At 40.5% G+C, this 17,220-nt stretch overlaps 2 protein-coding genes across 2 annotated transcripts in view; both read right to left on the bottom strand.

Moving 5' to 3' along the window:
• The window catches only part of LOC146653060 (gamma-aminobutyric acid receptor subunit rho-2-like), a 29,690-nt gene extending 12,470 nt beyond the window's left edge, over nt 1-17,220 (bottom strand). The window contains exons 1-4 of the mRNA XM_085381653.1: nt 17,025-17,220; nt 15,230-15,298; nt 14,224-14,330; nt 49-116 (exon numbers count right to left, since the gene is read on the bottom strand). Of these exons, the coding sequence (XP_085237779.1) occupies nt 49-116; nt 14,224-14,330; nt 15,230-15,298; nt 17,025-17,146 (366 nt within the window). The 5' untranslated portion in view covers nt 17,147-17,220. The remainder of the gene's footprint in view (nt 1-48; nt 117-14,223; nt 14,331-15,229; nt 15,299-17,024) is intronic.
• LOC146653061 (uncharacterized) lies at nt 8,823-10,676 on the bottom strand. Its single transcript, XM_085383117.1, has 2 exons — nt 10,319-10,676; nt 8,823-9,431 (listed from the first exon to the last, which is right to left on the bottom strand). The coding sequence occupies exons 1-2, from the start codon at nt 10,576-10,578 to the stop codon at nt 9,161-9,163; spliced, it is 531 nt and encodes a 176-aa protein (XP_085239243.1). The 5' UTR covers nt 10,579-10,676; the 3' UTR covers nt 8,823-9,160.

Here is a 17,220-nt window from a genome sequence, read left to right as displayed (position 1 = left end):
ACATTTTGTGTAATGCAAATTTACATTTAATGCATTTAAAATACTTACCATGTCTACCTCTGATATGCTGTCCAAACTCTCCACCTGAACGTCCACCCCAACAGGGACAGCTGGACCTTCAGATATAAACAAACAAATCTGAAGTGGTGCCAAAAGTACATACATTCTGTACTTAAGCAGATACTAGTGTTAAAAATACTCCAGTAAAAAGTTGAAGTACTAATTCAACTTCTTTACTCAAGTATGAAAAACTATCAGCTCTGAAATGTACTCAGAGTAAGAAAGTAAAGTAGCTCAGAGTAAGAAAGTAAAGTAGCTCCTTGAAGAACATTTTTACCACCTATTTTTATGCAAAACTAACTGAATCCTTTGCTATATTAATGCCATGATAAAATAACATTAGTATATAAGAATACCAACTTTATTTCAGTCTAAATTTTAATTCTAATACAGTTCCTCAGCTTGAATCAGTTAAGTGGAACAAAATAAAAACATAGCTCTGTTTTCTGTTGCCTGCGTTGTAGTGGCTGATTTTGCCTATAAACAGGAAAATGAGCAGGGAAGAGGTTAAAGCAGATTTGTTAAAATCAGTTCAATAAGAACATGTAATTAAAAGAATGAATTGATTTATTGATGAACAGAAGTTAGACAGATGTATTTAGTGGTTAGACTCCGATGGCTCGTCTTGGCAGAACGGAACCCCAGCTGTGAAAGGGACAGGGATGTTCAGTGCTCTTTGAGGATTTACACAACTGAACTGAACAAGATACAGTGGGGCAAAAAAGTATTTAGTCAGCCACCGATTGTGCAAGTTCCCCCACTTAAAATGATGACAGAGGTCAGTAATTTGCACCAGAGGTACACTTCAACTGTGAGAGACAGAATGTGAAAAAAAAAATCCATGAATTCACATGGTAGGATTTGTAAAGAATTTATTCGTAAATTAGGGTGGAAAATAAGTATTTGGTCACCTCAAACATGGAAAATCTCTGGCTCTCACAGACCTGTAACGTCTTCTGTAAGAAGCTTTTCTGTCCCCCACTCGTTACCTGTATGAATGGCACCTGTTTGAACTCATCATCTGTATAAAAGACACCTGTCCACAGCCTCAAACAGTCAGACTCCAAACTCCCCATGGCCAAGACCAAAGAGCTTTCGAAGGACACCAGGAAAAGTATTGTAGACCTGCACCAGACTGGGAAGAGTGAATCTACAATAGGCAAGCAGCTTGGTGTGAAAAAATCAACTGTGGGAGCAATCATCAGAAAATGGAAGACATACAAGACCACTGATAATCTCCCTCGATCTGGGGCTCCACGCAAGATCTCATCCCGTGGGGTCAAAATGATCATGAGAACGGTGAGCAAAGATCCCAGAACCACACGGGGGGACCTGGTGAATGACCTGCAGAGAGCTGGGACCAAAGTAACAAAGGTCACCATCAGTAACACACTACAACGGCAGGGAATCAAATCCCGCAGTGCCAGACGTGTTCCGCTGCTGAAGCCAGTGCATGTCCAGGCCCGTCTGAAGTTTGCCAGAGAGCACATGGATGATACAGCAGAGGATTGGGAGAATGTCATGTGGTCAGATGAAACCAAAGTAGAACTTTTTGGTATAAACTCAACTCGTCGTGTTTGGAGGAAGAAGAATACTGAGTTGCATCCCAAGAACACCATACCTACTGTGAAGCATGGGGGTGGAAACATCATGCTATGGGGCTGTTTTTCTGCCAAGGGGACAGGACGACTGATCCGTGTTAAGGACAGAATGAATGGGGCCATGTATCGTGAGATTTTGAGCCAAAACCTCCTTCCATCAGTGAGAACTTTGAAGATGAAACGAGGCTGGGTCTTCCAACATGACAATGATCCAAAACACACCGCCTGGGCAACAAAGGAGTGGCTCCGTAAGAAGCATTTGAAAGTCCTGGAGTGGCCTAGCCAGTCTCCAGACCTCAACCCCATAGAAAATCTGTGGCGGGAGTTGAAAGTCCGTGTTGCTCGGCGACAGCCCCAAAACATCACTGCTCTCGAGAAGATCTGCATGGAGGAATGGGCCAAAATACCAGCTACTGTGTGTGCAAACCTGGTAAAGACCTATAGTAAACGTTTGACCTCTGTTATTGCCAACAAAGGTTATGTTACAAAGTATTGAGTTGTATTTTTGTTATTGACCAAATACTTATTTTCCACCCTGATTTACGAATAAATTCTTTACAAATCCTACCATGTGGATTCATGGATTTTTTTTTCACATTCTGTCTCTCACAGTTGAAGTGTACCTCTGGTGCAAATTACTGACCTCTGTCATCATTTTAAGTGGGGGAACTTGCACAATCGGTGGCTGACTAAATACTTTTTTGCCCCACTGTATGAGCAGATGTTTCATGAGGTGTCCTGGCTGATTTCCATCCTCTACACGGACAGTACACTGTTTATGCTTTATATTATACACTCTACAGCTGGTAAGGTTGAATAACAGAACAGCAGAACAGCATGAGAGAGGTGTGGAGTGGCATGAAGACTGTGGTGGGGCATAGCCTGCGGTGTCATGCAGGGAAGGTGGACATACCTGCACGGCATCCGCAATCACTTAAATATGGTACTGGGCCCTGCAGTACTGTTGTTGTTGTCAGTGTGTGTGGCTGGCAGCGAAAGAGAGCTGCAGCCAACTGTGTGTATACAGCAACCAGCAAATAAATGATGCTGCAAAGCATGAAGGTGCACCCGAGTCTGCTGTGGGTTTGTTACAAAGACAATCACTGGATTCAAGCCATCCAACAGCAGGGGAGCTGGGGGTGGTGAGGACAGAGCCAACGGGTAGAATGTGCTTTTCAACAGATTCAACACTGCAGTGAATGCTCAGCCCCCTACTGACTTGCCTGTAGCCACACCACTGTCTCTCCCTCCCTCTCAACACTGCATCGTTGCCTCCTTTTTGAGTCCTGACACCCCTCCCCCACCTATCACACTAACGACCAGGTTCAGAGGCAAATGAGGAGACTCCACTCAGGCAAGTTTGCTGACCAGACGGGGTGAGTCCTCATGTTCTCAAGGCTTTGTCGAGTCTTTCATAAACTGTTCATGTTGAGTATGAGTCTGCAGAGGGTCCCAGTGCTGTGGAAGATGTCATGCCTTGTCCCTGTACCAAAGACGCCATGTTCCAGTGGTCCCAGGATTACAGGCCTGTGGCACTGACTTCCCACATCATGAAGACCTTGGAAAGACTCATCCTTGACCAGCGACCTATAGTCAGACCACATCAGGATCCCCTTCACTTCAGAGGAGCTGAGGACACCATCATCTACCTACTCAGTCGTGTCTACACCCATCTGGACCAGCCAGCGAGCACTGTGAGGGTCATGTTTTTCGACTTTTCCAGTGCATTCAATGCCATCAGACTAATCCTTCTGGGTGATAAGCTGACAGCGATGTAGGTGGATGTGTCTCTTGTGTCCTGGATTGTTGATTATCTAACAGGAAAACCACAATGTGTGCATCTTCAACACTGTGTTTCTGACAAGGTTATCAGCAACACAAGGGCACCACAAGGGACCATCCTCTCCCCCTTCCTCTTCACCCACTACACCACAGACTTCAGCCACTGCACAGAGACCTGCCATCTTCAGAAGTTTTCTGAAGATAGCACGAGCAGAATCATCTGCAGCTCAATGTGACAATGACCAAAGACTTGACTGCAGACTTTAGGAGGACCAGGAAACCCGTGACCCCTGTTTTAATCCAGGGGATCGATGTAGACATTGTGGAGGACTATAAATACTAGATAGATAAGTACACATAGATAATGAACTGGACTGGGTTAAAAACACCACTGCACTCTACAGGAAGGGCCAGAGTCGTCTCTGAGGACTTTGAACATCTTTTGGACAGTGCTCAGGATTTTCTATCAGTCTGTTGTGGCCGCTGCCATCCTCTATGCTGTTGCATGCTGGAGCAGCAGGTTGAGGGTTGCAGATGCCAACAGACTCAATAAACTGACGACAAGGCCAGTAATGTTGTGGGGACGGAGCTGGACTCGGAGACGCAGATGTTGTCCAAGACAAGGACAATGTTGGACAATACCTCCGACTCACTCCATGATGTGCTGGCCAGTCACAGGAGCATGTTCAGTGGGAGACTTAGATTACCCATAATGCACCACTTAACATCACAGGAAATCATTCCTGCATGTGAATATCTCTGTACAACTCCTCCATCTAATGCACAGTACACAGTGCAATAGTTACACACTCTTTTGCATATGTTCTACAGTAAAATAACAAATAACAACGTTTTACAGTTTAGAGTAAATGTCTGTTATATATTTAATCTCTGTAATATTCTGGATATTTATAATTGAGCTATTTGTATATATATTAGCGCTATTTCTTATATTTCTTACTGTAATATATTGTATTATTTCATTAGTTCAGTCTGTTACTGTTGTTATCTTGGAGCAACAGTAACCCACATAATTTCCTTAGGAATTATCAAAGTATTCTGATTCTGAATTTACTGAATGAATCTCAACATCATCAGTTTAACTTCAACTTAATCACTGCTAGCCTTTATGTACCTAACTGACCATGAGCACCACAACTGCTGTGCACCAGTCCGACACACTATTCTTTACTTTGAATCTGTCACAGTACAGCAAACTAACCTGTTTATTGTGCAGTAACCTGCAAAGTATTTTCATGCAACCTTTCAATAGCACAGTCTACCTTCTCAACATGAAAAAATGCAATGACCCATTTGAAATTACCTGCCAGGTAAGAGCTGTTCACTCTTCTTCTATAGGACTAGCTGGTACTGCAACTGCAGTTTATGGAAACATGCAGTTGTTCTGGTATTGTGCCAAAAAATAAAATAAAATAATAACAATGATAATAAATGAATAAATAAACACTGGCCCACTTTAACCTCTGACTATGGCACATCCCTTTCACCCTTGGTGATTAATACATGAACGGGACTGTCTTCTGTGTTACTGTTTAGGCTCAAATCACCGTGATTTTTAAAGTTAAAATAACACATTAAACCAAAGGTAACAAGTCTGTTTTGAAAATGTAAGGAGTAGAAATTACAGATACTTCTTAAAAAATTAAGGGAGTAAAAGTAAAAATTACAGTACAGTTCAAATACTTCATTACCTCCCACCTCTGTAAATAGTATATTACAACACTGGAAATAAGACAATGAGAATAAGTAGAACCTAAAGTACTTTCATTATTGTCTTTAGTCTTTATTGCCCAAGGATAGAAACTGTGCAGGCGCATATCTGTGCACAGAGGAATAAGCACACTTAAAAAGCTATTTACAAATTAATAATAGTGAAGACATCTATTAAAATCACATTGCTTTTGAAACTTTATCCAAAAAGTTAGAACCCTGTGCATACTGTAAATAAAAAGAGGTACAGATGATTTTCTAATATTCTCTATATTCAACTGAAATAATAAAATGGAAAAAGTAACCAGATTGTCACTGACATTTGAAATCCTGCAAACAAATTTTAAATTTGTTGTTAACATATTTCAAAGATGCTAAGACAATGATTACAAGCCCAGGAAACATGCTACCTTATTAAGTTCACCTTGACCTTAATAAGTAAGTAATTAATAGTAATAGTTCATCATAATTCAAAAGACTGAACAAGGCCTATACAAAAAGTTTAACCAGTAAATAATAGTATTTCTCATTGCCAAACTGCAAAAAAACTAGATTTCATCATCTATAGTACAAATTCTTAGAGAATCAAGAAAAATCTGTGCATAAAGGTCAAGCTGAAATAATTGGCTAGCAGGTAGCACTGCTGTCATGGTCCAGGGTCGCTGATCCAGTGTTTTAAGTTTTTGTTGTAGACTCATTCTTCTTTCTTTTGGATTTAAAAGATGACTTATGGTCAAATTTTGTAATATTTAGTTTTGAGTATAATATTTTGTAGTGCATCTGAGTTCTGTTTTAAGATTTTGGTTTCTTATTTTATTATGTTATATATCTGTCGTGTCCAGTCTGTCCCAGCTTCGTCTTTTTGTTTTGTCGTCACTGTCTCCTGTGACATGTCAGTCTTGTCTCCTTTTTTATTTACCTTTCTTGTTCCCCCATAATGTCCCTGTATCTTTCTGTCTTGTCTCCATGGTCCCTGTTAAACTGTGTCCAGTTTCTATGTCATAGTCTTGGTTGCAGTGTTAGTTTTATTTTGACAGTCCCTCATCTTGTGTGCATTATATTTGGTTTTGCTTCCCCTTGTTTAATTAGTCAGATTCAATTCAGCTGTGTTTGCAGGTGTTGGCACTCTGACATAATCACCTCTTGTTTATTTAAAGCCTCGGTTTGCTTCTGTTATTTGTCACGTCCACCCTCAAGCTGTGTCTCTCGCTGTGTGCCTCCAGTTAGGTGCCTCTTGTCAGATTATTTGTTCCTGCTTTATGTTATGTTTACTTTGAAGTTCTCAGCAGTAAAGCTCCTTTTGAATTTTAAATCTTGCTTTGTGAATCCTGCATTTGGGCCCTACTCTCAACACCACACAGTGGAGCCTTGACAACAGCTTTAAGAAGCGACCTAGATCTATATTGACTCAGAAACTCTTCTATAAACTATTGCTTATGACCACAGTTTGTCACTGCATCCACAAATGCAAGTTTAAACTCCAGCAGGAAAACACAAGATCTCAAAGTTGAACACTGTCCTGAAAATGTCTTCCTTTTGGCCAGACTCTGGTCTGACCTAAACGAAGACATGTTGAAAACGATGGACACCGAATCCTGAGGGGTAAGGTCTATGGTGCACTAATGCACATTTGGTAACTTGCACATCTGTAAAGGCAACAATAAAACTGAACTATGCACAGGCATTTTTTTCCATGCTTATATCAGTAAGATGATGATAAACTGGACATCCAACAACATGGCCCCATGGCAAAACAGCATGCCTGCCTACAGTTCCCACTGAAATTATTGGGTACATTTTGAAATTTTAAAAAAAAGAAGCCAGTGAGGGCCCCAAAGTGTTGAGCAGCTGAAATTCCACAACAGACAAGAACTTTTGGCTTTCATAACTATAGCATATTGTCTCATGAATGGGTAAGTGTCTAACTGTTTGTTTCTGATGACACAAACTAAGTGTGCTAAGATCTTCTTTGATTTCAATAGAAATGTGACATCAGATGTGATGCAGTCTATGATCTGCAAACTTGCTTTCAGTGCATTCCTTACGGTGTGTTCACACCGAACGCGATGGACGCGAATAGAGCGTCAGGTTTACATGTAAAGTCAATGGAAAGGCGCGATGACGCGCGATTGCGGGTCCCGCGAAAATTCGGAAGCAGATTTGCGTCGCGAAAACGCCAAAACGCGTGAAACGTGCGTCAGTGTAGCGCGTCTGGCGCGTTTGACGCGCGAATAAAACCACGCGCGTGAGTTTTTGTGTTGCACTTTGTGCATACGCGCGTTTCGCGTCTACCGCTCGAGTTGGAAAAATCTGAACTCCAGCGTCAAATCGCGCCGCGACAACCAATCAGGAGCCTGGTGACGTGGCTGTTACCTAGGTCAAAGGGGCAGATCCAGCCAAAGCCTTTCATACTTCAATGGAGGGGAAGGCTAATCAATGCGGTAGCAAACAACTCGGAGCTGTACAACACCAGCTGCTTTCAGTACCGAGACAGGAATAAAAAGGACTGAGCTTGGAGGAAGATATGTGAAGAGATCGGGCAACCTGGTAAGTTCATTCATTTCTCTTTTGAAAGTTTTCACTGACCCGGGGAAGCCGCACAAAAGCTAGCAAGCCACCGCTATTTTCCCACTGACGTACAAATACCGTTCTGCTTTTATGCATGTTATCATTTAGGAATATATTTTATTGTTTATTAATAAACAGCACACAGTGGTCCCGCTGTTCATCCGTCACTGCTTTGCTTTTTCGCTGATTTTTTATTGCACAGTACAGCATTGCATTCTGCAGCCTGATTGACAAATCTCCTGCGCTTGCCAAATTTATCACGTTTGGTTTTGATAACCATCGCGTCCAATAGAAAAAACAGCACAAAAACACCCATAACTATGAGTCTCATTCGGAAATAGACACCTGCACCGTGAGGGAAAAAGGCGCACGAAAGTGGCGGGCAGATGAAGACAAACCGCGGCATAATAATACTTTTACGTTTTGCAATCTACAAAGGTTTGCACTTTGAGAATCAATTGTGAGAACTGTGACCAGGGGCTAGTTATTCTGAGAACCCCTGCAATAAATGAGGGACCACTGTCTACTCTACGATTATTATATCCAACCTGTTAACATTTAATACTGTATTGATAGAACCAACTGATTCTGCAGCAGAGCATCCCCAGTCCCTGAGCTCCTGCTGCTGCACCCACAGATATGTACAGCAAGCACTGATACCTTTTTAGTCGGTGGGATTGCCTTGTGATCACCTTTACTAAATATCTACAACCAATCTGATTATATCCTGTTATTGTTTTTTTTTTTTCAATGTTGAAATTAAAATCTAGTAGCAGCCTTCTCATTTCTTTGTGTTTTGTGCTGTTTTACAGGCCCACAGAGGAGGACGGCTCCGAGGCAGATGAGGGACGGGTCCCAGGACGGTCCATCGGCGGTGGAGCTGGCCATCCTGGAGTCCCTGAAGAGGCCACACCAGTCTCCAATGGAGCATTTCCTCCTCAGCCTTGTTCCTGCTCTGGAGAGCAGCTGGTCCTTTTTATTCCTGTCTCTCTGTAAATTCTTATATTTTATATATTTATGTTTAATGTTTTTCTGTTTGAGACTTTTAATATTATTTCAAATAAATGTTTATAATGACTAATGTCTCAGTTCTACTACACAGCAAATGTTGGCACACGACTTGACACATGTAGACTTTATTTCATATTATACTAATGACAAAATATACTGATACAGTGGGATGCAGAAGTTTGGGCAACCTTGTTAATAGACATTATTTTCCTGTATAAATTGTTGGTTGTTACAATAAAAAATGTCAGTTAAATATATCATACAGGAGACTCACACAGTGATATTTGAGAAGTGAAAAGAAGTTTACTGGATTTACAGAAAGTGTGCAATAATTGTTTAAACAAAATCAAGCAGGTGCATCAATTTGGGCACCACAAAAAAGAAATGAAATGAATATTTAGTGTATATCAATGTGTGTGTCTCCTATATGATATATGGGGTGCCTTTGTCTGGATGTGCTTCCCATCCAGAGCTGCACAGCACAGAGGAAAGTTCCAGCGCTCCTGGAATCCCTCTGTGATGGACCGCCAGTCTCCAGGTGAAGGCACAGCCATGAAGTCGTCCACTAGACAGTCCCAGATGGACGTCGCTGCCTGGGGGGTGATCTGGCTCACCGTGGACACACCGACTCTGAAACTGAACGCGATGGTCCTGAAGGAGTCCCCGGTGACAAGGAACCTGGACAAAATTGTTCAAAATTAGTATTATGTGTACTGCAGTTACAAAATACATTATTCAAATTCCAAAATACTTTTGTGATGTCAGATTTAAATCACAAAACATGAATCTTACATAAAACCTTTTGTAATTATAAGGATAATTACAAAATGTATATTAGATAATATCTAAAACAGTTGTGTTTTGTTTTAACTTTAACATATCATAATTTGATTGGTAGCAACTTTCACAACTACAGTGAGCCAATCACTCATAATTCCTAAACATGTCAATCAGGTAGGAATGAAGTAAAACATTAATAGAAATAAAGAGTTGTGTGTTGACATGTAGCCCTTTCCTTGCTTAAATCATTAATATTTTTGAAAAATTAATCTGTGATAAGACAGCTTATCAAGATAGAACCATGTAACTAGAGATGAACCAAACTGTTCACAGTTTTATCTAACTCTGTTTTAATAAAGGCTGTGACCCCTGCTATAGAGTCTGACAGCTGCAGGGATTATATACAAATATTCAACTATCCCAGAATTAAACCAGGTCTAAATAAAAAGGAGTGAGTATCACTACAAGGTTAACTCAGTGGTCCTAATGCTACAGTTTGATATCAGCAAACACCGAGCGCATACATTGATGTGACACCACAGCCATGCTATCATGCAAACACTGATAACAGCATAAATCGAATTAAATCGGGACTTGATGAGAGCTTGTGAGTATCACTAGAAATATTATAAAGAGTCGTCTCTGTACCACAGTTTGCTTTCAGTAAACACCGACAGCATTCACTGTTAGCATAGCACATCCATGTTAGCAGTGTATAACTGGATGGATTAGCATATTAGCACAGATATCAATAAAGGACTACCGTATTAAATAGTTTTACTAACCTCAGGCAGACGGACAGGCGCTCTGCAGGTGGGATTGAGCGTCTGTAGTTGGTGTCTAGGCGGGCAATGCTGGGACCGACGAGGGAAAGCAGGTCCTCAAACTGGCCGACGGTGATAGCGCTGGAATCGGCCGTCATCCAGGCGCAGCTCCTGGAGCAAGTGGTGAAACTCACCAAACTGCTCATGCCTCTGGAGGACCTGATGGACCCAGGTATGGCGAGAACGTCTTTTACGCTGCTGCTCTGCTCTCCACAGTACATAGAGAAGGGAGACTCTCTCTTCAAGCGCTAGCTCGATAGCTGCCATCTTGCAAAACCAGGTCTGGCACAACTCCCTCCCACATTCCTCCCACATTTCCGGTTCACGCGCGTCAAAATATGGATTTTTCTTGGACACGCGTTGAGACGCGAATGTACACGCGTCAAATTAGGGGCGTTTGGGGCGTTTTATTCGCGTCCATCGCGTTCGGTGTGAACACACCGTTACACAATCCTAGAATAACAGGCTGGAGTATCCCGTTAAAGCCAGTAGTAATAACTGGTAATTTCACATGAAAGGTTGAGTTAGGCAGAACACAGCATTCTCATGTTTGTTCCTCTGTGTTGTTTAGCTGATGAGATGATTATATTTAAGGCCAGTCTGGGATTTAGAGGGATATGGAAGAGTATCCTAGCAGGCTCATAACAGATAGAAACAAATTCACACAGCAGTCTGTCGTTTCTGTATGAAAGTCACATTGGCTGCTGTGGTGTTGTTAATCTCTGCAGCAGTGAGAGAGTCACCCTTACATAACTGGTTGCACAGCAAAGCTGCTACCTGGAAGAAGGGATAGTAACTCGTGCCCAGCTCCAGCTGTCAGTGTTCTCCCCTCTCTTACTCACATCATATGTCACATGTCACGTTCTGGACTCACTATAACTCCTCCTGAAGACATGCCCCTTCAGCTGACATAACACTAGATGCCTGCAGAGAAAAAGCCTCAGCTAGCAGTGCTTTTGGAGCAGGATTGCCTAATTTCTGGCTACAGTCAAAGTCCATTTTGAGCCAAAAAGAGTGACAAGGAAATAGCGGTGGTCTATCCAGAGGACGAATACAAGTTTTCATGTTCAATAAATTACTGAGAATGTAAAGCAGGTATCCGTTCTTCTTCCAAACATTTATAGACTGATGAGATAGTTGCATGAAGTGTCCTATGTGTGGATTTGCCCACAAATCAAAAGTGCATCATCACTATGGATCCATCATGCTACATTCGTGCTGTGGAAATGTGTTTGATTTCTTATTTTTTGGTATATTTGTCACAAATACATGTTTGAGATCACAAAACAGTATGTACAAAATGTGCCACAGTGTTGGCGTGATAGGTTTTCACCCAGGGAACCAGGGTTTGCATTTCCTGTTAGTTTAACTTTTGTTTAAAATTTTAAAAATACATAAACATATATACGTTTTCAGTTACTGTTGCTGTTAGATTGGAGTCATACAACTGTGTAATCTTTTTTGTAAAGATAAGGAAAGTCTAGTCAACTAGTAGACTAACATTTGCTCATTCTAGAGTAAAATTATTAAACAGATTTTATTAGTAGTAGTAACGCATATGCTTTTACAAGTTTGTTTCTTGGGATGAGCCTTTCGTTTTCATTTCTCCATTATCATCAGTAAATTTCAGCTCATGTCATAGGGAAAAATACTTTTGCTATATGGCCTATGGAGCTCTAAGGACCTTGGAAAGAAAAGCGACTGGACTTCTTTAAGTTTCTTGAAGACATTTCACCTCGTATCCAAAAAGCTTCTTCAGATTTAAGGGCAATTGTTGGAGAGTCCAAGGTATTTAAGCCCTAGTGGGGGTGTCCCACTATTATTGACCCCTGCTGAACAGGGTGATCCGAAGGGCCAGCTCTGTTCTAGGATGCCCTCTGGACCCAGTGGAGGTGGTGAGTGACAGGAGAACGGCGGCTAAGCTGTCATCCCTGTTGGACAACGTCTCCCACCCCATGCAGCAGACTGTGACAGCACTGAGCAGCTCCTTCAGTGGGAGACTGCGGCACCCACGGTGTGGGACGGAGAGATTTCGCAGGTCTTTCCTCCCCACTGCTGTCAGACTCCACAACAAAGACTTTAACTGATCAAGCACACACATCCATACATATGCAATAATACTAAGTGCAATAATCCTTTCTGTCATCGTTGTATTTTTACTCAGTTGTATATAGTATTTGTATTTGTATTCTATTTTTATCTTATTGTATATTTATTTTATTTTATTCTACTGTATATAGTATTTTATTTTATTCTATTCTGTACAGTTGTGTACTGTATTTATTCTTATTGTATTCTAATTTTTGCCTCATAACTTTTGCACTGTCCACTTCCTGCTGTGACAAAACAAATTTCCCACGTGTGGGACTAATAAAGGTTATCTTATCTTATCTTATCTTATCTTAATCCTGTGCCTCAGCACATGTGGGGCTGCTATTTATCTAGTTCTTTTGTGTGCTAAATTGACCAAACCCAAACCAAAAAACCAAACCCCTCCATCAATCTTTCCTTTGTTTCTATCTATTCAAATGGTGCAGTGCGGATTTTAAGGAGTGTCTCCCTACATACATAATGTGATTGATTCTGAAGCATGAGTTCATTTTTAAATACTAATCAACTGCTTTTTATTTTTTCACATATCTAAGATTGCAGCTGTAATTTTTCCTAGTCAGCCTTAGTTTTGAGAGCTTGAATTATTATCTTGTCCGTTCACCAGAATAGAGAGAGAAAACACTTTGTTCATTCCATGCTGAACTCTGTGTGGATTAACAACTGTAAATCCACTGTTGGTTGACTGTGCTTAGATTAGACAACTAGGCCTGTGCATTAAGCAGTGATTTTACTCTGCTGCGAACATAGACACAGACAGCTGGAGGAATAATCATTCCTGTTATACTTCTTTGAAGTCTTTGCAACACATGCATATTAAGTGCATTGCATTGCCTGTGGAACATAAAGTCCCCGCTGATGGGGCCGCACATTCCTAAAGAAATTGTCATGCACGTAGATGTCCACTCCAAACCTCATGCTCCATGTCTAATGATGACATTTATGCAAACCTTGGCAGTTCACAGACAATGAAAATGTAACACACAGTAAAACCAGAAAGAAATCCCACTGCAGAGTTCCTCAGAGTGACATTGGTGACATAAAAACCAGACCGTCTCAATACTACAAATAGAACCAATCCATACAAGTGTATCTGCCCTGTTTTGTAGACAGTCATGAAGGTGGAGCTACATAAATACATTGCAGATTGATGTCATATGAAATATTCCAAATATTTCACCAAACTGTCTGCTACTGTTCATCTATTAAATGTGTCTCACCACAGTCCAATGGGAGCAGTGCAGGTGCTTTAATTATAAGCACAGAAACCTTATTAGCTCTCCTTATACACTGCTGACGATAAACCTTGTGTACTGTCACACTCTGATATACATTTTAGAAGCAGTTCAAACACTAAACACTTCTTTCATTAGTTACACTGCAGTCGCTACTTTTAAAGCCAGAAGGGACTGCAACAGCTGGTGCACACTTTGACTTCTTCCTCATTTAAATGACTGCACGAGAGTCTCACAGGAGTCACGTGTTAAAGAGCACAAGTGATCATGGAATGAATCTTTTTTAAACTAAGGGTTACAAGGGTCAGTCAAGAAGGAAAGAGTCAGAGTGGTATCAACATTGACTTTAGGTTGAACAAAATTTGGAGAAATAGACTGGGAGACTATGTTAGTGAAGCGCTGAGCTGACATATCCAGTTGCCTCTGTAGGTTTTCTATATTTCTCAGAAAACACATGTCTTTAAAGAAATCAAGAACACATTACTCTTATCATGATGGAAATTAGCAGCTATTGGAGCTTACCTGCAAATGCGGGCCTCATGGTGAAATCGTGTTCATCAATGCGCAGGAGGTGGCTGGTCTTTACCTTCCGGCTTTTAGTTCCATCCACAACTTTCTTTGATAGAGGACTGATGACAAAAACCAGACAGAGAAAAAAAGGGGAACTAAAAGATAGGATTAAGAAGTAGTGAACGTTTGCTAAAAGCAAAAACTGTCAGGTGCCCATGACTCAAATCATTCTTACTCCTCATATTCGTCAGTAAATGATTCCTTCATATTGATCTTTCAATTTAGCAGTGGTGAACAACATCCACAATCCTCACTCATTGCAAAACACATACCACATTTTCTATGAACCCAACATGATGATGATTAACAGCTGAACATTTGGGCTTAATTAGAAGGAGACTGCTCTGTGACAAAATAAGTCAATAGTTCAGTTGTGTAACCAGCTTATTATTACTTATTACCTTTATGATTTAAAACTAAATGACCTCTGCCTACATGTGTGAGCTGAACCTGTCACCCTGGTTGCCTAGAAACCTCAACTTCCTAATGTGATAATTTGTCTATACTAGGCCAAACCATCAGCTTTCCTAACTCTGACTAAAGAAAGGACAAAGAAAGTAAAGATGAAATCAAGAAGTAGTACCACATGAGACTCTAAAAGTCGTGTGCTGTTTACTAATGCGGACGTTGTCACCCTTAAACTAGAAAGACTGCTGTTGTTTTATTAATGGTCACAATGATAATTCTGTTAGGAACAAACAACCATTACACTATCCAAACAACAATAAATAAAATAAAATAATATCTAATATCTTTTCAAACTTTGCTTTTATGACCCGTAATTAATTTGCAAATATTTTTTCTTGAAATTTACAAATGTAATTGTGATTGAGTGTGATGAATACATTTATAATTATAATTATTATTATGGAAAGATTGTGGTCACAGTTAAAAACAAATGTGAACAATTAATTGCAACATTGGAATGTTGGGCATAAAAGACAAATGTGTTACACACCTGTCCTCCATCCTGGTCTCAGAGCCTGGCCTTACAATAACAACAGTGTCAGGTGTTCCAGCAAGTTCCCTATAAGACATATATTTATATTCAAATGAAAAATATTTAGGAACTTTGTGCATTAATAAAAGTCAACTAAATTAAATCACACAATATATTGCAAAGTTACAAAATATAACACAATAAATCTAATACATATAAATAGCTCAATTAATAAAGACATTTTACTCTTAAATCTTGTGGGAGGTGAGTTGTTGCAAGTTAAAGTCACACAGTTAAATGCAATGCAAAGGTTGATGGATGCACATTTCTGAATTTTGGTGACAAAATAACACACTATACTAAGTTGCTGTCACTTGTGGTATGAATGGATCATGTATGAATGGTGACCCTTATGAGTTGCAACCAACTCTATTTACATATAAAATGAAGGAAGAAAAGCAGTTAGCAAGTGTCCAAATAATTATGATCCACAAACACTGTAAGAGCCCAGTTTGAGGTACAGCAAAAATAAAATTAAAAAACGAGTATTAAAATACCCTGAGAAACTACTGGATGGGCAAAAGGGACACAGGGGAGACACAGGGGAGACACATAGCATGACGGTTTATGACACGACCAGGAACTGAGGGAAACTGGGGGATTAAGTACACATGTGACATAATTAACTGGAGCTGGAACACACAAGAAAACACGAGCTAAATCTGAGAAACAAGACTGAAACTAAGCTGAGCACAAGGCACACAAGACCAGGGACTGGTGGTAAATTAAGACAGGAAGTGCAGAACGTAGACTTGACATGTAAACAGCCAGAGAGAATGCTGATATACAAGAGGGATGCTTGGAAGGAAAAAACACAAAGATGTGATTAAGACAAACTGGACATGAGGGGGAACTAGCTGAGACTAGAAACTAGAAATATCCATAAGTGAACTATGAACAATGGGGCATAATATTAAACATAGGGGGAGACTAAAACATGAGAAGCTGGAAGGAAATCATAACATCATAACTCAGAACTGAATCAAGAACACACAAAAACTGGGGGAAAACAGGAACCATGACACATGTGAAATCAGGAATAATCAGCAACAGATCAACAATGAAAAGGAAAACTGAATTATTACGGAAGAAACTAAAGGAAACGTGAGTCTGTAATCCGACGTTACACGATCAGCATCAGTAACTTGCACATCTTGTTAGCCAAAGAGATTAAATCCAGGATATAGAGTCATGGAGTGCTCCTGTTAGAGAGCTGACAATCAGCGAACGATAGCAGCTAAATAACAGGCAGAATGATAATTCCTAAAATTCTTGCCCCCCACGGACCCGTTCCTGCTCCCTTCACAGAAGTCCTGATAACTAAAATAACATCTGTATAACACGCTGTATCTCCAAGCATGGTTTTCTTTGCTGTAGATGATTTCTCGAAGCTCGAGGACAGCGGATTGCTGTTCTGTGGCTGCTTTTTACGCACGGTTTGGTTGCATAAACACACAATTAGTTACCATTCAAAAATGAACCGGACTGCAAATTGGTAAAATGTATTTAGCCACGGGGAATTTACACTTGAATGCTGTGATTCTATGTGTTCGTAGAAAGAAAGACTAAAGACTTAAATATGCGGTTCAGTGCCACACTAATGTTTTAATATGATGGATGAACCACGAGTGAATTATCTAGACGTGCAAAAAGATTTACGTCACATTGCTGTTTCATTTCATTTGGGGTTTTTGTTGTTGTTGTTGTTTTTCTTTTTCTTTTACTTTAAAATACAACGAAACAGAGAACTTACTTTGCTGGCTTATGAGTCCCGGCCGGTGCCGACCACCGTTTTTTCCTACTTCTGTGTTTCCGGCATTCCCCGATCAGACTCACACACAAAACTAGAAGCAGGACCCTGGTGTAACGCGGCATGATGAGTTAGAAGTCCAGCTGAGAGTCGATTAGCGACGTTTTCCTTCCACGCGCAGCACCCTCCGTGAGCCGTA

The sequence above is a fragment of the Rhamphochromis longiceps genome, linkage group LG15, assembly GCF_057381845.1.
Source record: "Rhamphochromis longiceps isolate RC_006_pf linkage group LG15, R_longiceps_female_GT1.1, whole genome shotgun sequence".
NCBI classification, from domain to species: domain Eukaryota; kingdom Metazoa; phylum Chordata; class Actinopteri; order Cichliformes; family Cichlidae; genus Rhamphochromis; species Rhamphochromis longiceps.
This window is presented reverse-complemented; position numbering and strand designations above follow the sequence as displayed.

Bases quoted from the DNA above. Each gene is read 5' to 3' on its own strand.
- LOC146653061 (XM_085383117.1), bottom strand. From the start codon at position 10,578: ATGTACTGTGGAGAGCAGAGCAGCAGCGTAAAAGACGTTCTCGCCATA. The intron at 9,432-10,318 runs GTTAGTAAAACT...AATTTTGTCCAG, and splicing joins CGCCTGTCCGTCTGCCTGAG to GTTCCTTGTCACCGGGGACT.